The sequence below is a fragment of the Dendrobates tinctorius genome, unplaced genomic scaffold (assembly GCF_039654945.1).
Source record: "Dendrobates tinctorius isolate UK_male_01 unplaced genomic scaffold, ASM3965494v1 ptg000018l, whole genome shotgun sequence".
Lineage (NCBI taxonomy): Eukaryota > Metazoa > Chordata > Amphibia > Anura > Dendrobatidae > Dendrobates > Dendrobates tinctorius.
Genome location: NW_027361686.1, coordinates 19,078,927 through 19,102,084, shown reverse-complemented (window position 1 = coordinate 19,102,084; position 23,158 = coordinate 19,078,927). Strand labels below are relative to the sequence as shown.

General features: G+C 45.6%; 1 protein-coding gene across 1 annotated transcript in view; it reads left to right on the top strand.

Moving 5' to 3' along the window:
* The window catches only part of LOC141082518 (visinin-like), an 84,292-nt gene extending 76,930 nt beyond the window's left edge, over positions 1 to 7,362 (top strand). The window contains exon 3 of the mRNA XM_073566425.1: positions 7,247 to 7,362. Coding sequence (XP_073422526.1) covers positions 7,247 to 7,338 — 92 coding nt within the window. The 3' untranslated portion in view covers positions 7,339 to 7,362. The remainder of the gene's footprint in view (positions 1 to 7,246) is intronic.
* The last annotated feature ends 15,796 nt before the right edge of the window (positions 7,363 to 23,158 follow it).

Genomic DNA, 23,158 nt, shown 5'->3' with positions numbered 1-23,158 from the left:
CATCCTGGGGTCCACCGTGAAGAGATGTAGAACTGCTGCTCGGTAATGGCGGACACTGACTGGCAGTTCAGCAAATATACACAGGTTAACTTCATCCGGTGAACTAGAAGGCGAACCCTGTTACTTCACAGGGCCGCAATACTGCAGGATGAGCGCTAGGGTTTGGTCATAGGAGCCTACCCCAATGGCACAGGGTTAGAGTCCTTCTAGACCCCCTAGCATTCGGCACTGCAACAATGGTGCTTGAGTAACCTCACTAAAGATAAAGCACTTGATGTGCATACAACACAGTCTCGGCGGACGCCACTAACCACCCTAAGCTTAGGGTAGGAAAGCGCACTATTTTGTGCACGGCGCCGCTACTGATGGACGCTGCTGTCAACGCAGTACACTTGTGCCTCATGCTGGATGACACAGTATGGCGCTAGGTGTGGTGCTGAGACTGGGTAGCACAGTGGCTCAAGACAATGCCACTAGCAGGCGTTGACTCTAACTCTAATTGCCCTATACCATGCGTATCCAAGGGAGGGGAGTTATAATGCGTCAGTCACCAGTTTCATGCATCCATAATCACACATACAACTAACCATAAGAGTCTATACTGGCTGACCAAAGACGAACCCTGAGTTAATGCCAGCAACTGAAGTGCAGTGTCATGTGTGACCCGAGGTCCCAAAAAGACCTGCTTCACAGTGACCTGAAAATGAGTGGCACTCTGAACCAGGGGATCAACGCGCTCCCACAGCGGGGTGGCCCTCTCCGAGGCCCTGCCCAACGGGAGGGAGATGATGAATCCCACCTTAGCCCGCTCAGTGAGGAATCATGTGGCCAGCAGCTCTAGGTATATAGAACACTGGCTCACAAAACCCCTGCAGGATGCACTATCGCCCGAGAACTTCTCGGGCAGCGGGAGATGAGACAAAGTCAGGGCAGGGATGGCAGTGGAAACAAGGGAGACCGAGGTAACATCCGCAGCTGAGGTTGAACGCTCTAGCGCTGCCAACCAGCCCTCCAGCTGCTGGATGTACGTATGCAGTCGCTGGTTGTCCGCCATTACTAGCCAGACCCGGGCGCTATTATAATGTTAGGCTGGCGGAATGCACCAAATAATAAAGATGATAATGAGGTGCATTCACAGCCTGGGGTCCACCGTGCAGAGATGTAGAACTGCTGCTCGGTAATGGCGGACACTGACTGGCGGTATAGCAAATACACACAGGCTAACATCACACGATGAACTAGAAGGCGAACCCTGTTACTTCACAGGGCCGCAATACCGCAAGATGAATGCTAGGGTTTGGTCTGGAGCCTACCCCAGTGGCATTTGGCATTGCAACAGCGGTGCCTGAGTAACCTCACTAAAGGTAAAGCACTTGATGTCCGGACACCACTAACCACCCTAAGCTTAGGGTAGGAAAGCGCACCATTTTGCGCACGGCGCCTCTACTGATGGACGCTGCTGTCAACACAGTACACTTGTGCCTCGTGCTGGATGGCACAGTATGGCGCTAGGTGTGGTGCTGAGACTGGGTAGCACAGTGGCTCAAGACAATGCCACTAGCAGGTGCTGACTCTAACTCTAATTGCCCTATTCCAAGGGAGGGGAGTTATAATGCGTCAGTCACCAGTTTCATGCATCCGTCATCACACACACAACTAACCATGAGTCTATATTAGCGCATGGCCGAGCAGCCATGCAACTCTTTTATAGCGGCGTCCTTCCGGGACCTTCCCAGTGGACCAATATGAGCAGGAGCAGGACCTGCACATGTGACCTCCGACCTCCAATGAGAGGTCGTCCCATGGGCATGCTCAGTAAACAAAAGACAGGACTTAGTCCCAGGAACATCTGCTTGCTGCTGACTCAAGCATGGTGTTATAGTAGAGCCAGAAGAAGCAACCAGATGCCTAGCATCAGCCTGGGCAAGACACCGGGACCGACGTCTCTGCTGATCAGGAATCTCTGCGGCTGTAGAGAAATGGGAGACTGCAGAGGACATGGCTTGAGATTCCCCCTGTGCAGTGGGGGAAACTCGATGCCTAACACCTTGCCCCCCAGAAGTGAAGTGGCCCACATCCTAGGCATGCCCAATGGTTCTGTCTGAAGCAGTGCAGCTGACTGTGAAGCCGGAAGATCCATGAATGGTGACTGTAGATGCTGAAGTGACCCCAGACCCTCGATTGCTGAAGGAGGGGCAATGGATACTGGAACACATGCGGGCGGAACTCTCGGAACTGACCCCCCCAACAGGTTCCACAGGTGGAGTTCCTGATAGGAAAATTCCAGGATGTGTTTGCAAAGCATGAGGGCAATTTTGGGCCCACCACCGCAACAACACACGAGATACCCACCGGGGATACGGAGCCTATCAGAGAACAATACCGTCAAATACCCCCACAAATGTACCAGGAGGTGAAGTGGATGCTGTCACAAATGTTGAAGAAAGGAGTAATACGAGAGAGCCAGAGTCTGTGGGCCACACCCATTGTCCTGGTGTGGAAGAAGGATGGGACATTACGCTTCTGTGTGGACTACCATTGGCTCAACGCCTGTACAGTGCGGGATTCGTATCCGTTGCTGAGAATACAGGAGTCCCTGTCCATGTTAGGAAATGCTAGGTACTTTTCTACACTAGACCTGGTCAGCGGTTATTGGCAGGTTCCAATGTCTGAACAAGACCGAGCCAAGACAGATTTCATTATCCCAATGGGACTATATGAGTTTGACCGCATGCCATTCGGCCTTGCCAACACCCCAGGAATGTTTCAACGTCTCATGGAAAGATGTTTATGGGACTTGAACTTTGATGCTACCCTAATCTATCTGGATGACATCATCGTCTTTGCCCCCACATTCGAGGAACATCTACGGAGACTGAAGCAGGTTCGGAGTCGGCTACAAAAGCATGGGCTGAAAGTAAAGCCTCAAAAGGGTCATCTCTTCCAAACTCAGACCAAGTATTTGGGGCACATTGTCTCAGTCAAAGGAGTGAGACTCTCTCAAGAGTAGATTGCTGCGGTGCAGGAATGACCTACCCCAAAAACCGTGAAGGATGTATGAGCATTCCTGGGACTCACAGGATACTTCCGATGCTTTTTAAAGAACTTTACACACATCACAAATCCCTTTCTCGAGCTACTGAAAGGGGTGCCCTCCTGTGCCCAAAACAGGAACGTGCAGTAGGGTGTGCGCCAGGAAGAAGCGTTCCTAGCCTTGAAGAAAGCTTTGACGGAGGCCCCTGTGCTAGCCTATGCTGACTTCACTCAACCATTCATCTTGCATACCGATGGGAGTCTGCATGCGCTTGGAGCAGTACTAGCTCAGATACAGGATGGGAAAGAATGTGCCATAGCCTATGCGAGCCGGTCTATGCATGGCTCCGAGAAGAACCCAGATAACTACAGTTCAGTCAAGCTGGAGTTGTTGGCGTGTGTGGGCTATGACGGAGAAATTTGCAGAGTACCTGGCTGGCTCCAAAGTTCACGTGCGCACGGACAACAATGCGTTGGCCCATTTGGAAAAATCGAAGCTCGGGGCACTAGAACAACGCTGGGTAGCTCAAATGGCGAAATTTCAGTACAAGATCACCTATAAAAGAGGAGCAGAGAATACTCATGCTGATGCCCTTTCCCGAATAAACTATTATAGGCCGGCGCCTAATCGGGATGAAGAGCTGGTGGTTGTGGAAGTCCCGAAATTTGGAGGAATTGCCAGGGCAGTGGCGGCCACGCGGGAACAAAGGCAGGAGATGTCTCGTGTAATTTTAATGGACCAACCCCGTGACGAGTGGGTCTGAGCATAGCAAGAGGATCAGGAAATAGCCCAGCTTAGGCAGTGGGTCGCAGCTGAACAAGTGCCCAGTCATCAGGAGAGGAGTGCTGCGTTGCCCGAAATGTTGCAGATGTTACGGCAGTGGGAAAAACTTCAGCCGTGGGACGGCATATTGTATCTGAAGATATTCCTTCTGTCAGAACTCAGTGTTACTTGGCAGACAGTGGTTCCCTCATCCTCATTATCGCAGATAGCTATGGAGGCTCATGAAAAAGGAGCTCACTTCGGCCCCGAGAAGACCTTTCAATTGTTGCAGTGCCTGTTTTATCATCCAAATTTGAGAGGTGTGGTGGAGAAAGTCTGTCAGTAGTGCCGGAGCTGTGAGCCGGCCAAGCCACCCGAACAGCGGGCTCCCACGCAGATGGTGATGTTATCCGGCCCTCTAGAATTGCTAATGATATACTATCTGATGATCAGGCCAGCACATCAAGGCTTTGAACACTGCTTGGTGATAATAGACCACTTCACGAAGTTTGCTGTCATAACCCCGACACAAGATCAGACCTGCTGAATCCGCTGCTCATGCCATCTGCAAATACTAAGCATATCCACTCCGACCAGGGTGCCTGTTTTCTCGGCAGAGTGATGGAGGAACTGCACCAGTTGTATAAGATGGAGAAGTCTCGGACAACGCCTTATCATCCACAGGGGAACGGGGCTTGTGAGAGATTTGACCGTACCCTGATCCAAATGCTAAGAACCCTGGGGAAAGAGAAAAAGGCACGATGGCCTGAATATCTCCCTGAGCTGGTATGGGTGTACAACAATTGTAAGCACAGCACCACCAGCTTTACACCCTACTCTGTTCTCTTCGGACGGCCCTGAAAGGAGATGACTGAATTGGAGTTAGAGCCTGAGGATGACTACACATGGACGGTGGTGTCCTCCTGGGTTCGGGAACACTGCCATCGGCTGCAGACACTCCACCGTCTGGTGCGAACCAGGCTGCAGGAGCTGGAATATCCTCAGGACACTTCTCCACGTGGGACAGCTCTGTGGGCCGGAGACCAAGTTTTGGTAAGAGAGAAGCGCCCTCGTGATAAATTAGAGTACCGTTGGGAGAAGAGCCTGTACAGGGTGAAACGTCGAGTCAATGCTAAAGGTCCTGTTTATGAAGTCCAGCCAGAAGAGAAGGAAGGTGCCCCCACTCGCACGCTGCATCGGAATATGTTACAACCTTGTCTGTCTCAGGATCCTCATCAAGAACAGGAAGTAGTTAATGTCCCACAGGCAACTCCATCAGCTGTCATTGATTCCAAAGATGACGAAGGCTCCCAATCTCTCCCGAGGGACACCAAAGAGAGGCAGGTGCCTGAGACTGACGGCCCAGGGGGGAGGGACTCAATCCCCTGTTCCTCCCGTGCGACGCTCCATCCGCTATCATCAAGATCAATTCGTTTGGCGACAAAATTGTACAGGGACTTGAAGGTTCTCAACGGGAGCTGCGGAAGATACTGCCTGTGGAAGGGCGAGCAAAAAGAGAGGGGGAATGTTACGGGGTGAAGAAAAGGAGGAACTTAAATGGGGTTACCTCTCCTTCTCCGTGTCCGGAACCACCTGGCCAGGCAGCAGTGTTTCCTGGGGGAAGGTTATCAGACCCGGACCAACCCTTCCATGTGACTGCGGGGGGCGGTGACCTGTTAAAAGGGGATGCGTGCAGGATGCTGACCAGAGTCAGGGCGGGAAAGTACAGCGTGCAGGAGAGAGAGAGCTGTCAGCTGCACCGCATTCCCAGAGAGAGAGCCCTTCAGCTGAGGCCAGACAGACAGACAGTATGCAGTGAGAGCTCTTTGTGTGAACGTAGACCCGCCAGCCTCTGTGACCGGAGGAGACTCCCCTGACAAGTCAGAGACAGTTGCTAATGCATGCAGGCCCGGTGTAGGCAGTGACAGACCTGAGCCCCTGAGAGAAGTAGCTGGACTGATTGAGGGGCGCAGCATCATTCCTGCGGTGACACGTACTGAGTGTGAACTTGTGACTTAGAGTGGTGAAAGCAGGACCGCCCTCTCACCGCCCAGCATCCTGTTGTTTTCCCCGGAGGCCATTTCTTCATCGTGGACAGAGACTTGAGAGTCTGCCCATGCCACTGTTGACAGTGCCAACGTTGGAGAAGTAAACCCTTCAATCAAGCCTTCTACAGACTGATAAGTTTATTCCTGCCTACGTTTATCTCTTTAACCACCCCATTACTGTTTACTTGTCGCAATTATCCCCCTTGTTGCCCCTCCCTGCGTGGAGTGAATATCCCTGTAAATAAACCTTTAACTCTTGGTCTGCCTCAGATCCGTGGCGACATCCTCCGTACCTGCAGGTTATTACACAATCACTTTGGCACTTGCAGATAGTAATGTTGATTCACTGTGGTGCCCTGGACAACAAATTCAAAGTGAACAACTCCTTTGATGTTCTGAAAACAAACCATTATGGAAATTAGATTTCACGTGTTTTTTTGGTCTGGGTGATTCATTCCCTGTGAAGACTTTTGACAAAACAATCAGGGTCACCTTCCTCCCCTTAGTCACCCGACCTAGCCCCCTGCGATATCTTCTTATACCCAATAATGAAGAAAAACTTAAAGGGAAAGCATTTTCAGTACATAGAAGAGGTTACGAAAAAATAGCTGGAGGAGTTTAACAGCATTAAATTCAGAAGAATATAAAAAATGTTTCAAACAGTGGAAAAAAAAGTTGAGACAAGTGCATATCATCTAATGGGCAGTATTTTGGGGGGGTTAATGTTTTCAAGATGTTATCTTGAATAAAAAAATAAATAAGTAATTCCCATTTTTATAAATACCATCTTGCATCTACTGGCTGCTACTTTGAAACTGACAATCATGTGACAACTGTCACTTTCACTACACTATTATGATAAAAATAAATCAATGATACGAGCAAACATAGAAAATTTTGTAATATGTTTTATCAGATAAATGTGCTTCCCTCACTACTTATTAGCCTTCTCTTCTCCTCCATGCTATCTCCATGAAGCATTTTACAGCTGTCTATTGAAGTCTATGGAATGGGGAGTGTGATAAAAAGATATTTCTCCCCTAGAGCTGGATCCACAGCTTCACTGCTCAGTGACTAATGTATAATGATGCTACTTCTGAGCATGTGCTACATAGACTAGGAAACACAAGTGTGTATTGTGTATGGAAGACATCATTGCACCTAGTTTCCATCCATTAAGTCAGACACAATGGAGCATGTAGAGGGAAAAATAGTGAATGAGCAGGATTCTAATGATACAATGGCCAGAAAAAGAAAATAGATATTCCTCATGTACACATATAACAGCTTATTCTGACAGGTTATCTGAAATGAAATGTGTGGTTTAAATTAAGCTTTGGATGTGAATGAAGTAAAATTTACTCTAAATCTTATGTACTATTGTTTTTTCTTGTTTTTTTAGATAAAATTGCAGAAGGAGAATTCATTCAAGGTGTCATGGCAAATGATGACATAATGAGGCTTATCCAGTATGACCCCAAAGCGAAGAAATAAATGAAGGCATAAAATAATTCTAAATATGATTACATGAAGTTTTTATGTGTTTGTGAATTATCATGTTAATTTTACATGTCCTAATTTTCAGTACAGTAATTAAATATAAAATTGACAAACAATTACTTACATTTCTGTTTTACCAGTTCCATTAAACTAAAAAGTTGTCTAGCAGTCAAAAAAACATTATTTCCCATATTGAAGTAATGCAGATATGAAAACTGTTATAGTAATGGCACCAATGTACAGTCACTATCTGTTTATGTGGCCTTTATTTGCAATAATCGCAGTAATATGTTCAACGCTTATCTGGTTGCCTGAGATTTCATACATTCAACAAAGTCTCTATTGCAAGGCCCTAAGACCCTGAAATGCCCTGTTTGTCCTCTACAAGCAAATCTTTTAGGGAAGAATATCTCCATAATACTCCATGTGCAGCAACAGGTCCTGATTTTTTAGGCTGTGTGCACACGTCTGGAATTCCCGTAGATTTTATGCGTTTTTGCCGCATTTTTTCGCCGGGAAAACGCGGCGAAAACCCTGCAAAAACGCATAGAATAAGCAGCCCATTGAATTCAATGGCATTCCGCACATGCTGTGCTAATGCTGCATATTTTTCTGCGGCAAAATCGCATCATGGAAAAATATGCAGCAGACTCATTCTTTGTGCGGAATCGCGGGAATTCCGCACATATAGGAATGCATTGTTCCACTTACTTTCCGCATGTGGCTATGGCCACCATGCGGAAAGTAAGCGGAAAATGTGTGGCTGGTACCCATGGTCTGGAGGAGAGGAGATTCTCCTCCAGGCTCTGGGTACCTTATCCCTGTAAAAAAAAGAATTAAAATAAAAAATGGTGTTATTCTCACCTTCCGGTGTCCCACGAAGCGTCCCCAGGCCTCAGCGATGCACCCGGCAAGTCCCGTTCCCAGTGATGCCTTGCGACAGTGACCCGAGATGACATAGCGTTCTCGCGATGCCATAGCGCTCTCGCGAGACCTCTACGTCATCAAAGGTCATTGTTGTAAGGCATCATTGGGACCAGAAGATACCGGGAGCATCGCAAGGATTGGGAACACTGCGTGGGACGCTGGAAGGTGAGAATAGCATGATTTTTTTTTAAATTATTTTTAACATTATATCTTTTTACTACTGAAGCTGCATAGGCAGCCTCAATAGTAAAAAGTTGGTCACACTAGTCAGACACTATGTTTGACAAGTGTGATCAACCTGTCAATCAGTTTTCCAAGCGATACTACAGATCGCTTGGAAAACGCTAGTTTTTCGCGGGAATTACGCATGCGGAATACTAGCGTATTTCCCGCGGAAATTTCCGCAGCAATTCCGCAACGTGTGCACATAGCCTTATAGCGTCCATAAGAAAAAACCTCTGTGTGCCACTATATGAAATAAATGAACAGCCAGGGCTCATCGGTTTCTATGGGAGGCATTTTATGGGTCTGTACAACATGCATCCATTATTTGGTTGCTGGCATGAGATCATATAGGTCACAGAGACACTCAATATTATTGCATAACATTTGGCATGTGTATGTTGCTTAGCAGCTTAGCACTGCAAAATAAAGAATTAGTGATTGATTCCTCCAAAGTGCTTTGATCTTTTCTTTGTGGTACCAGTGAAATGATCAAGATAACCACTTTGACTATTCAAAGCAGGGGCATGTCACATAACTTGTCATGCCTTAAAACAAGGCTGATGCTCTGTAATAGCAGACTTGTCGAAGACATTTTGGTAGTGAAAGATTAACCAGCTCAACCCAGCTAGGCATCCTAGGAGGCACGGATCTGCAAGGAGCCACTTGCGGAAATGAAAAAAGAGATGATCCAGCTTCCAAGCTTGCAAAAATTTGAAGTTAAAAAATAATAATAGGTTCCATCAAGACTGTAGACACAGCTACGCGTTTCAAACATCCATTGCGTTCTTTAACAAAGCCCAAAGTTTTGTTAAAGAAAGCAATGGATGTTAGAAACGCGTAGCTGTGTCTACACTCTTGATGGAATCTATTACTGTTTGTTAACCCAATAAATTTTTTAAGGAATTTCGATGACTGTCCTAATACAAATGTAGTTTGCAGAAATTCAGAGGCATCTACAGGAATTTGTAAAGAAGGGGTGGGAGTTTGCAACTAAATGCTCCACATTCCCTGCTGTCTACATATAGTGAAAGACATTTCTCCCATGAAATGTTCATCCCTTACCAGCAGACTGCAGATAGCAATATATTCAGACTGTATCATAATCCCAAAGAGGAAAGTCATGGAAAAGAGGAAAGGCACGAAGGGAATTTTTTAACTCTATGCATCTTTCTTGTGTACTTTCTTGTATACCTCCCCTCCTCAAAAATCCATGTAACTGCTGCACATATGATTATAAGAAACCATGATTAGTTTATTTGCTAATAACAACAATAACAATTAATAATAATAATTTTTATTTATATTCACGTCAATGATTTTTCATTTAAAAATAGGTTATATATTTTATAGCTAAAAACTTTCATATTTCATGTTTTGACATCCTACTTATGAATCTATTTGTAGAATACCCATTGTAAACTTGTGAAATATAGCATGTTTGTAATCTTTATTCTGATGATTAAAATGGTATGATTTGTAATGTCTCATCCCCAATTTAGTGATTGGTGTATCCTTTATATATAAGACTGTGGTAAAGAGCTTATATTTCACCAAATGCCAGAACATGACCAAATTAGATGAAAAAAATATTTAAGGGCTTGTATCATCTTCTTCTTCAAGCATTGTGCTCCTCAATATTGACATTTGGAAATGGAGGCATGGCCCTAATGGTGTGCTACCCAATACTGCAAGCAGACGTAGCTTTATATCTGCTGCATCAGAGGAGAGCAGGGGCACTGAAGTTGGCCACATTTAGTAATCCAACCACCGTTAGAGAAGCACTGGCAAGATCTAAAGCAAAGAGCTTCCTTGTGTGCGCTCCTTGCTTAGGAAACCAGCCACCTTTAGAAGAATGCAGAGGTAGCCGGTAACCTAGACAATGAGCAGTAATCTATAGCATTTAAAACCCTCTGTTCTTGAGAATAGAAAGGATTTTAAATAAGAGGTAAATTGCAAAGTTGCTTGCTTTGTTTTCACAAGAATTTAGCAAAATGATCAATTTAACAAGATGGGACAACCCCTTTAAAGTATTTCAGGCCTTAAAAGAACACTAAACCTGAAAGATAATAAAATGATAAAGGTGGTAATAATGCATTGTTTATCAGTCTATGGAATGTTCTGAATATCCAAAACAGTAGATATGTTGCAAAGAATATCGGTGTTAATTTCCTAATGTTGTCCTCCATTTTGAGCTTGTAGACAATAATGAGTCAGGAGTTGGACAAGAAACAACCAGGCACTTGTTTGTCGAGTCAGGAAGTTGAGGAGAAAATGATTGAGTTCTTCACACACGCACGCAGGCTCATTCTTTACATATATTCTATTTTTCATTGCAATTTTATATTGCAAAATAAACTGAAAGGATATAAATTAAAGGAAGGGCTGAGATTTATTTGACTTATGGTAGTTATTCTGTTTTTTGGCATTCTTTTAAGTGGTGAATTTCTATATTTATAGTATGTCAGTCAACATTTTTGTTCAGCATGAATAATTGTTAAAATAAACAATGTATGCCCCAGTACAGTTGATTGTGTCTTTTTCTTTAATAATGATTTATAAAATAATGAATACTTAACAATTGAAGCATTTTATCAGAACAACACATTTCATTACATACACATATAGAAGTAAAACCGCTGAGGCCCAGGAAGGCTGCGCGGGAAGCAGGAAGGTGAATATAACCCGATTTTTTATTTTTTTAAATTATTTTTCACATTAGATTTTTTTTACTACTGATGCTTTATAGGCAGCCTCAATAGTAAAAAGTTGGTCAATCTGTCAATCAGTTCTCCAAGCGATGCTACAGATCGCTTGGAAAACGCTAGCATTCTGCAAGCTAATTATGCTTGCAAATCTCTAGTTTTTCCGCAGGAAAATCGTGGGAATTTAAAATGCGATTTTCCCGCGGAATGGAATTTCAGAATTCCCGCGGAAGTTAACGTGGGAATTCCGCAACGTGTGCACTTAGCCTGACAGTTATGTGTGGACATTCACACTTTGGCCATTTAACAGACAGAACCTAGGATGAAAACAAATGAGCAAATACTCTGAAGTAACAGTAATAGTAAATGTTAATAACATAGAGTGCTTAGTTGACCCTATTTTGGTCAAAAGAGCATAAAACCCACCCCATCACAACAAGGTGTAACCAACCAGGATAGTTCCTAACTCTTGTAGTTCACCTGTCTAGGTGGCAGCAGGCCTTAAAAAATCCATACTACTACCTAATAATAAAGAACATCTTATAGATAAGTTTATAAAATGTAGCACCCATGATTTGGTATACTGTGTAGAAGGCATTATATGCAAATTATAGTACATCGGGTGCACTACAAAAAGAAATGCAAAAATGAGTGTCAAAATATATTTATAACATCAAAAAAAGTAATAACGCTTTTTCTGGATTGACTAAACACTTTATAGAGGTACATGAAGGTAGTTTAGGACCATATGTGTCATGCCAGCTTTTGACTCTGTTCACACTGGGGAGTCTGTTGTGCAGTCTTAAGGGCCTTTTACACATAGCGAGATCGCGAGACCAAGTTGTGACGCAACAGCGATATCGCTAACGATCTCGCTTTGTGTGACACGTACCTGCGCCCGGCCCCCCCCCCACTGGATATCGCTGATCGCGCTGGAACGTCCTGGGCCATTTTTTTGTCGTTGGTGTCCAGCTGGCACCGACTAGCGACGCATGGACGCAGGTGGAAGTCGTCATCATCGCTGCGGTGTGACAGGCAAGAGCGACCGCCGATGGATCGCTTATCGCTGCTGCATCGCTAGTGAGATCTGCATGTTTGGCAGTTCACTAGGGACCGTATAGCGATGCACCAGCGATCCTGAACAGGTCGTATCGTTGTCTGGATCGCTGGTGCATCGCTAAATGTAACGGGAACCCTTAGACTTTTCTGTTGCTGAGCCTGAGGCTGGGCTTCAATGTTGGTTTGTTCACTGGTGTCCAGCTTGCCAGGAGTTAAACTTTTTTGATTTGTGGCTGAGGCTGCTGGGAACTCCTTCTTCCTTTTAGTATGGCTCAGAACATTCCTGGGTGCCGACTATAGTATTTGATTACCTCTTGCATACTGGTCCACTGTTGAAGTTACTGTTGATACTCGTGTCTTCATCTAGGAGTTGGGTGAAGTATACCGTCTTGTTCATCTCGTTATTGGTTTTGTGTTTCTCCCACACATATATTGTATCGTCATGTTAAATTAGCTTTGTGCTGTTGTTTACTTTAACCCCTGTCATTTTCTATTTGTTATAACCATTACTGTTCACTTCCTGGGGTGGGGTTGGGGGTTTATCTCAGAGCTGGACAGGAGATAGTGACGTGGGCCTCCCTACCTTCAAGGGTACCCCCAAGTTAAGGAAAGTCAGGGCCCCCCCCAGTCTTAGGGGCAGTGCAGGAGCCCAGTTTCCTCATCTCCTGTTTTCCCGTGACATTCCCGTGACAATATGCTATTGAACGAGTAATATGTCCTGAAAGTGGCAAAGACTGGAAGAAAAAGGAAAGGTGTTTTAAGGGAAATGTTCTGGATCCTTTATGAATACCAAACAGCCCAATGGCTGTAAGTTTCGTAATGACACAAAGTATTTGTAGTGATAATATCAAATTGATGGAATATATATGTATATAATGGTGGAGGAGTGGGCCTTTTCCTTTATTCCAACTGTACCTTTAACCCAATCCCAATTCTACCCTTCCTTATCCTCCCCTCTTTTGAAGTCCATTCTGTCTGCATCTACTCCCCCTCCAACCTCCAAATGGCCGTCATACACCGACCACCGGGCCCGACCACTGCCATTATTGATCAATTCTACCTGGCTTCTTCACTTCCTCTCTAATAACATTCCCACCATCATCATGGGTGACTTCAACATCCCCATTGACTTCATCATTTGGACTTAATCAGTGGTCCTCCTCAGCCACCCACACAGACGGACATACATTAGACCAGGTCTTCACCCGTCTCTACTCCCTATCTAACTTCACAACCTCCCCTCTCCCTCTATCTGACCACCATCTATTCACGTTCTCATCACTGTCCTCACCTGTCACCCATGTCCAGCAACAAGCGCACCCATGCAGAAACCTCATACATCTAGACACTCGCACACTCTCTGACTCTATTCTGCAACTGTCCTCCATAGAACTCCACGACACAGACACTGCCACTAGTTTCTACAATGCCACTCTTGCATCAGCCATGGACTCAGTCACCCCTGTAATGCATAGCAGAGTGCAACGAATCAATTGACCACCCTGACATCACTAAAAGCAAGTGTCCAGGGTTGCAGAATGGCGTTGGAAGAAAATGCATTCGCAAGATGATTTCAATGCACTCAAGCAAGCAACATTCACATTCAAATCAGCTCTCACCTCTGTTAAACAGGCCTACTTTACATCCCTTGTACATTCCTTATCCCACAACTAGTGTTGAGCATTCCGATACTGCAAATATCGGGTATTGGCCGATATTCGCTGTATCGGAGTTCCGATACTGAGTTCCGATATTTTTACAATATCGAATACCGGAATCGGAAGTTGGCTGCTGAAATGATGTCATCATGATGCACGGTCTGTGCGGGCCTGCCGGGGGTCTGTGCGGGCCTGCCGGGGGTCTGTACGGGCCTGTCGGGGGTCTGTACGGGCCTGTCGGGGGTCTGTGCAGGCCTCTCGGGGGTCTGTGCGGGCTAGCCGGGGGTCTGTGTGGGCTGCCGGGGGTCTGTATGGGCCTTCTGGGGGTCTGTGCGGGCTGCCGGTGGTCTGTGCGGGCCTGCCGGGGGTCTGAGCGGGCTGCCGGGGGTGTGTGCGGGCCTGCGAGGGGTCTGTGTGGGCCTGCCGGGGGTCTGTGCGGGCTGCCGGGGGTCTGTGCGGGCTGCCTGGGGTCTGTGAGGGCTGCCTGGGGTCCGTGCGGGCTGCCGGGGGTCTGTGTTGGCCTGCCGGGGGTTGTGTGTGTGTGCAGGCATCGTCCAATGGGACTACAAGTCCCATCGGGCTATGCCTGCTACAATGACAGTGATTGACACATTAGCCAATGATGGGACAGTAGTAGTCCCATCATCCAGCTAATGTGTTGAATGTAGAGCTACAGCACTAAGTGGATTAAATACCCACAAATTCTCACGATACAGAGTAGCAAATCAGCAATAGAGAAAAATCATAAAACATAACCTTTAATGGATATAATAAAAGCTACCAAAGATTAAAGTGCAGATAAAAACACACTGAATCAAATACCACAGCCCATAATGGAAAGTGTCTGTATAAATCTCTGCAACAGATCACCCCCAGTATATACATGTGGCTATTCCAAGTCCAAAAATTTGAAAAGATTGGACTAAAGAATACTTGGTCTAAACCATTATGAGTAAAGACCAGGTACAAACAATGAACAGTTTCCTTATCAGAGGAATATATAAGAAAAACCTCTACCCTGTACAGGTTATCAAGGAATATGCCTATTCATGCATATAGAGAAGACATCAAAATAACAAATCCATAAACATTATGTGAAAAGGAAAGGTCTCACCACATGCAAATGGAGGATGTCCGAAGTCAGATGTCCCATCTGAGTCATGTCAGGTCAGGAAAAAAAAGCATTTGCCCTATTCAAGCACTAAAGGAGCTAACAATTCTAACACCCATGACTCCCGCCCTGACAAGGGCAGTCCACATCTAACCCTCACAATAATGACCCTACAAAGTCCCTGTGCATCCCGACGCGTTTCATCACTTGTTGACTCTTCAGGGGACCTACTAGCACATATTGGGCATCATAACAGAGTATACAGGCTGCCTCCTAAGATGACAATGGAGTGAGGCAGACTGGTTAAGAGGGCACTTATATAAACTGCCAATCAAAATGAATACACCCACCTGAGGTATCTTGGGACGCACGCCGTCCGCCATTAGCCCTAATGGAATGCAGGCACATGATAAGTGAATTGATAATGGCACCCACCTCATTCACCTCATTCAGTTCCAGGCAAGAGTGTACATAGGCGAGCGCGTCCCGCGGCAGGAGCCGCCTTATTTCCAGTTAATCACACTGCCTTCCGGTCATGCGCACTCATATTCTGTCAGTGCACAACTAAAAGGGCGGAAATAAGCCGTGCAGCAGAAGTCGCAATACCACCAGAAGGCAATATGGCCCCCATACTTCCGGTCATGCGTGCATTAATCAGTCCGTGCGCCGATGTTCACAAGTGGACAGACAGGCCGTGCAGCTCTAAAAGGCCTCCCCCCACAACAACGGTTAATTCCCAGGGACGGGATAGTACGTCATAGCGATCAGCGGCGCCCACGTGGTGAGTGCCGCTGATCGCGGCTGGGTGTCAGCTGATTATCACAGCTGACACCCGGCACAATGTGTCAGGGGCAGTCACGGACCGCCCCTGACACGTTATCCCCTTGTGCACCGCGATCAAACACAATCACGGTGTACCGGGGGTTAAAGGGAAGCATCGGCAGGGAGGGGGCTCCCTCCGTGCTTCCCTGAGCCCCCACAGCAGCGCAATGTGCAGCGCTGCTGCGGGGGGCTCTTTCCCTACAGGCCCCCGGATCCAAGATGGCGACGGGGACCTTTGGGGTCTGTAGGGAGCTGGCTTCCTCACTGCCTGCAAAGCACAGGCATGAGGAAGTCTGCAGCACTGCCTGTGACAGATCGCTGATCTGTCACAGGACAGTGATGTCCCACCTGGGACAATGTAATAAAGTTAAAAAAAAGTGTAAAAATAATTTTTTTAAAAATCGCTAAATAAATTAGTAAAAAAAAAATAAAAATATTCCCCAATAAATTCATTTTTTGAAAATGAAAAAAAAACACAATAAAAATACACATATTTGGTATCGCCGCGTCCGTAACGACCCGCTCTGTAAAACTGTCCCAGTAGTTAACCCCTTTAGCGAACCCCTTAAAAAATAAAAATAAAAAACGAAGCAAAAAAATAATGATTTATTATCATACCACCGAACAAAAAGTGCAATAACGCATGAACAAAAAAAAGATGCATATAAATATCCATGGTACCGCTGAAAACGTCAGCTTGTCCCGTAAAAAACGAGCTGCCATTCAGCGTCATCTGCAAAAAAATAAAAAAGTTATAGCTCGCAGAATAAAGCGATGCAAAAATAATTATTTTTTATATAAAATAGTTTTCATTGAATAAAACCGACAAAACACAAAAAAACTACCTAAATGAGGTATCGCTGTAACCGTACCGACCCGAAGAATAAAACTGCTTTATCAATTTTACCGCACGCGGAACGGTGTAAACGCACCCCCCAAAAAAATTCATTAAACGCTGGTTTTTGTTCATTCTGCGTCCCAAAAATCAGAATAAAAAGTGATCAAAAAACGTCACATGCCCGAAAATGATACCAATAAAAACGTCAACTCGTCCCGCAAAGAATAAGACCTCACATGACTCGATGGGCCAAAATACGGAAAAATTATAGCTCTCAATATGTAGTGATGCAAAAACTATTTTTACAATAAAAAGCGTCTTTTAGCGTGTGACAGCTGCCAAACATAAAAGCCGCCATAAATAGTAAATCAAACCCCCCGTTATCACCCCCTTAGTTAGGGAAAAATAATAAAATAAAAAAAGTATTTATTTCCATTTTCCCATTAGGGTTAGGGTTAGGGCTAGGGTTAGGGCTAGGGCTAGGGTTAGGGCTAGGGCTAGGGTTAGGGCTGAGATTAGGGTTAGGGGTGTGTTGGGGTTAGGGTTGGAGTTATAATTGGGGGTTTCCACTGTTTGGGCACATCAGGGGCTCTCCAAATGCAACATGGCGTCTGATCTCAATTCCAGCCAATTCTGCATTGAAAAAGTCAAATGGTGCTCCTTCCCTTCCAAGCTCTGCCATGCGCCCAAACAGTGTTTTACCCCCACATATAGGGTATCAACATACTCAGGACAAATTGCAAAACAACTTTTGGGGTCCAATTTCTCCTGTTACCCTTAGGAAAATAAAAAATTGGGGCAAAAATATCATTTTTGTGGAAAAAAATGATTTTTTTATTTTCACGTCCAGGCGTTATAAACTTCTGTGAAGCACTTGGGGGTTCAAAGTGCTCACCACACATCTAGATAAGTTCCGTGGGGGGTCTAGTTTCCAAAATGGGGTTACTTGTGGGGAGTTTCAGTAGTTTAGGTACATCAGGTGCTCTCCAAACACACATGACACCCGCAGACCAATCCATCAAAGTCTGCATTCAAAAACGTCACTACTTCCCTTCCGAGCCCCGACGTGTGCCCATACAGTAGTTTTCTCCCACATATGAGGTATCAGCGTACTCAGGACAAATTGGACAACAACTTTTGGGGTCCAATTTCTCCTGGTACCCTTGGGAAAAGAAAAAAAATTGGAGACTAATTGATCATGTTTGTGGAAAAAATACGATTTTTTTATTTTCATGCCTTGGCATTATAAACTTCTGTGAAGCCCTTGGGGGTTCAAAGTGCTCACCACACATCTAGATAAGTTCCTTAGGGGGCCTAGTTTCCAAAATGGGGTCATTTGTGGGGGGTTTACACTGTTAAGGTACATTAGGGGCTCTCCAAAGGCAACATGACACCCGCAGACCATTCCATCAAAGTCTGCATTCCAAAACGTCACTACTTCCCTTCCGAGCCCCGACGTCTGCCCATACAGTAGTATTCTCCCACATATAGGGTGTCAGCGTACTCAGGACAAATTGGACAACAACTTTTGGGGTCCAATTTCTCCTGTTACCCTTGGGAAAAGAAAAAAAATGGGGACTAAAAGATGATGTTTGTTGAAAAAATATGATATTTTTATTTTCACGCCCGGTCGTTATAAACTTCTGTGAAGTACTGGGGGGTTCAAAGTGCTCACCACACATCTAGATAAGTTCCTTAGGGGGTCTAGTTTCCAAAATGGGGTCACTTGTGGGGAGTTTCAGTAGTTTAGGTACATCAGGCGCTCTCCAAACACACATGACACCCGCAGACCAATCCATCAAAGTCTGCATTCCAAAACGTCACTACTTCCCTTCCGAGCCCCGACGTGTGCCCATACAGTAGTTTTCTCCCACATATGAGGTATCAGCGTACTCAGGACAAATTGGACAACAACTTTTGGGGTCCAATTTCTCCTGTTACCCTTGGGAAAAGAAAAAAAATTGGAGACTAATTGATCATGTTTGTGGAAAAAATACGATTTTTTTATTTTCATGCCTTGGCATTATAAACTTCTGTGAAGCACTGGGGGGTTCAAAGTGCTCACCACACATCTAGATAAGTTCCTTGGGGGGTCTAGTTTCCAAAATGGTGTCATTTGTTGGGGGGTTTCCACTGTTTAGGTACATCAGGGGCTCTCCAAAAGCAACATAACACCCGCAGACCATTCCATCAAAGTCTGCATTCCAAAACGTCACTACTTCCCTTCATAGCTCCGACGTGTGCCCATACAGTAGTTTTCTCCCACATATGGGGTGTCAGCGTACTCAGGACAAATTGGACAACAACTTTTGGGGTCCAATTTCTCCTTGTACCCTTGGGAAAATAAAAAAATTGGTGACTAAAAGATCATGTTTGTGGAAAAAATACCATTTTTTTATTTTCACGCCTGGGCGTTATAAACTTCTGTGAAGCACTGGGGGGTTCAAAGTGCTCACCACACATCTAGATAAGTTCCTTTGGGGGTCTAGTTTCCAAAATGATGTCATTTGTGGGGGGGTTTCCACTGTTTTGGTACATCAGAGGTTTTCCAATCGCGACATGGTGTCCGATCTCAATTCCAGACAAAAACTTCAAATGGCGCTGCTTCCCTTCCGAGCTCTGCCAAGCGCCCAGATAGTCATTTAGACCCACATATGGGGTATCAGCGTACTCAGGACAAATTGCACAATAACTTTTAGGGTCCTGTTACCCTTGGAAAAATAAAAATTGGGGGTGAAAAGATCACTTTTTTGGAAAAAATATGATTTTTTAATTGTACCGCTGTACGTTATAAACTTCTGTGAAGCCCTTGTGGGTTCAAAGTTCTCACCACATATCTAGATAAGTTCCTTGGGGGGTCTAGTTTCCAAAATGCGGTCACTTGTGGGGGCTTTCCACTGTTTAGGTACATCAGGGGCTCTCCAAACGCGACATGGCGTCCGATCTGAATTCCAGCCAATTTTGCAATGAAAAAGTCAAGCGGCGCTCCTTCCCTTCTGAGGTCTGCCATGCGCCGAAACAGTGGCTCCCCATATGAAAAGAGCAAGAGGGCACTATCACAACAGTAAGGCTGGGGTCACACTAGCGAGAAATACGGACGAGTGCGAGTCGCTAAAGGCATGCATTAGACACGGACCAATGATTCTCTATGGGGTAGCTCGCACCAGCCGTATATTTCTCATCCGTATTCTACGGTCTATGCCAATCGCAGCACAGTATCCAGCAGCAACCACAGACTGCTCTTCCACGTTCTCCTTCCCCAACGTATGAGAATTTATAAATATGTGGCCACAATCAGTCTGATGGCCGGAGATGTCCAGTGCGGTTTCACTGGTGCTCCAAATACAAATCCAATGGAAAAAACAGGTGGTCTCCATCACCAAACTTTGTTTACAAATTGAACATTCACATTTTTTTCCAATGTTTTCCAATCATATTAATAATCCATCATGACAGGCAAGGCTACCTCACGCCTTTCAGACAGATATTACTTGTCTGTACAAAAGAGAAAATTTAACGGCGCTATACTGTAAAGTCAAAGGATGAAAATACACTACTCACTTGCTAATGCCTAGGAAAGGCGTGCTGGCCTTAGTGAAGTAGTCACCTTTTTTGCAAGCTATCTATAGTAACAAATCAAGGCGACCAGCCTTCATAATATCATGCTCTCTCTATGTCTTAACAAGTGAGTATTGTATTTTCATCCTTTCACTTGACCAGTATAGCATGGTTAAATATTCTCTGTTCTACAGACATCTAATATCTGTCTGAAAGGCGTGAGGTAGCCTTGCCTGTCATGGTGGAATATTACCGTATTTTTTGGACTATAAGACGCACCGGACCATAAGACGCACCCCAATTTTCAGAAGGAAAATAGGGGAAAAAAAAATAATGTGTCAAATGGGGGTCCGTCTTACAGTCCGAATTCAGCTTACCTGGGAAGGGATCCGGCACAGGTGGAGAAGTAGTCACAGTGGTCACTCAGTGGTCCAGGCTCGTGCGGTGGCGGCTCTGTGCTGGGGCAGGTTGGTTGTGCTGGGGCAGCTGCGCTGGGGTAGGTGCAGCTGTGCTGGGGCTGTGGCAGCTGTGCTGGGGTAGGTGCAGCTGTGCTGGGGCAGCTGTGCTGGGGTAGGTGCAGCTGTGCTGGGGCAGCTGTGCTGGGGTAGGTGCAGCTGGGTCTGGGGCAGCTGTGCTGGGGCTGGGGCAGCTGTGCTGGGGCTGGGGCAGCTGTGCTGGGGCAGGGGCAGCTGTGCTTGGGCAGGTGGGCTCTGCGGTGGTGGCAGCGGGCAGCGCTCTGCTGTGCGGTGGTGGCAGCTGGCTGTGCTCCGGTGCAGGGGCGGCGGCTCCGCCGGCATTTCTTCGCAGCCCGGCATCCATGCTCCCGGAGGCCACCACAACATGGCGGCGGCCAGCAAGGGAAGTGCGGGGGACTCCGGGCTGCGAAGAAATGCAGTCGGAGCTGCCATCCCTGCACCGGAGCACAGCCCGCTGCCACCACCGCACCACAGAGCGCCGCCCGCTGCCACCAGCACACCAGCCAGAAGGTTAGTACCGTGTATTGCGACCATAAGACGCACCCCCCACTTTCCCCAAAAATTTTGGGGGAAAAAAGTGCGTCTTATGGTCGGAAAAATACGGTAATATGATTGGAAAACATTCAGAAGAAATGTGAGTGTTATCTTTTAGCAATAATTATGGTGCTGGAGATCACCTCTTTTTTCCTTTGTATTGAAATATTCTCATGCAGAAATGTTGTTATTGCCTAATGTTTTTTTGTGCTATGTTCGATAATGTTACTTTGCAAAAAAGTATTATTATGCAAAAAGGGCAATTGGGCCCATTGCCAAACTTTTCATATGGCAATATTATGTTTGCCTTTAAGAAAAAAAAGCAAAAAGGAAAAATTAAAAATTTGTCTACTACAGTTAACGTCTCTGTGTGATTTCTCAAAAACCCTGTCAACATACTAACATACACTAACCAATGCAATGAAACAGTCATTGAATCAGAAGGGGTAGAGATATATATTTAGACACACTTAAAAAAAAACAAATTATAACATAGACACAGCATGCTCTTGCCAAGAAGTTTCCCCCTCAGGTGAGATAAAGTAATTAGTGAAAATATCACGCACTTTGAGGCCAGAGAGCGGTCTACGTTGAGGGTTGATAGGTGGTCTCACCCTGCGCACATTGTCCGGCCTACGCACAACACCAGCAGAGGAGGAACAATCATGTATCCTGGTGAAGTTATGAAGAACCACACAGGCTTTCACAACTTCATTAACATTTTGTTCACTCAACTGAATGGCAGACTGGAGTACCCGCCATTTGGCACAAAGAATGCCAAAGGAACACTCCACCAGTTGCCTAGCACGTGATAGGCGCAAGTTAAAAATTCTGCGCCTGTGGTCAAGGTTGCGCCGGGGATATGGCCTCATGACATTGCGCGATAACTGAAACGCCACAAGGACATAAGGGACTGATTCTTGAGTGGAGCCTGGTAGCTGGCGTGGTGGTGGTAGATCCAACTGGTTGGTGCGTAGCCGCCGAGCCATTATGGAAGTATTGAAGACTCTAGAGTCTCCTGTCCTTCCATAGGCCCCAATGTCAACAATTATAAACTTGTATTGAGGGTCTGCCAGAGCCAACAATACAACAGAAAAGTATTGTTTATAATTGAAGAATTTGGAGCCAGAGTTCGGCGGCTTACGTACCCTGATATGTTTGCCATCCAGGGCCCCAATACAATTAGGAAACTGGCATTCCTCCTCAAAGTCCCTTGATCTTGATATCCTCAACCAGTCTTCCATCCTGGGCTCAGGCATGAAGACTTGATGGAGTCTTGTCCAGATTTCACTACATGTTGACCTCACTATGCCAGAAATGGTAGAACTTCCAATGAGAAACTCATGGTGGAGGGCGGCATAAGACAGGCCAGTGGACAGGAAGCTGAAGAACAACAGAAATGGATAATTTTAGAATGCATAAAGTCCAAAAACATCAGTTACATGCCAACCAAACTTGGTAGGAATTGAGATAGAATAACAGACACATATTTGGTTGCACAATGACTAAGTGATATGCAGTACATATTAGACCTAACATTCTGGTGTGTAAGTTGAACCATATTTGGACTAAGATGAGGGCATTAAACTTAGTCCAAGAAGGCAAAAAAACATACTTTAGCCCACACATTATGAACATAGAGAATGTGGTTGTGTAGTACATACCATATTGTGAGTAGAAGTCGCTCCTCTGCAGATATAGCTTTGCGCATCCTTGTGTCCTGAAAGGTTATCCCAGGGCGCTCTGTCTCTAAGAGTCGATCAAATGTGGAAATGCTCATGCGACAGTATTGGTAAAATTTCACTGGATGCTCCCGCAGAGAAGAATAGAGGCGGTGGAAATGACCTCTTGTGAGTCGTTGCCTCAAAAGTGGATGGACCCACATGCGTCTCCTCCTCCGCGGA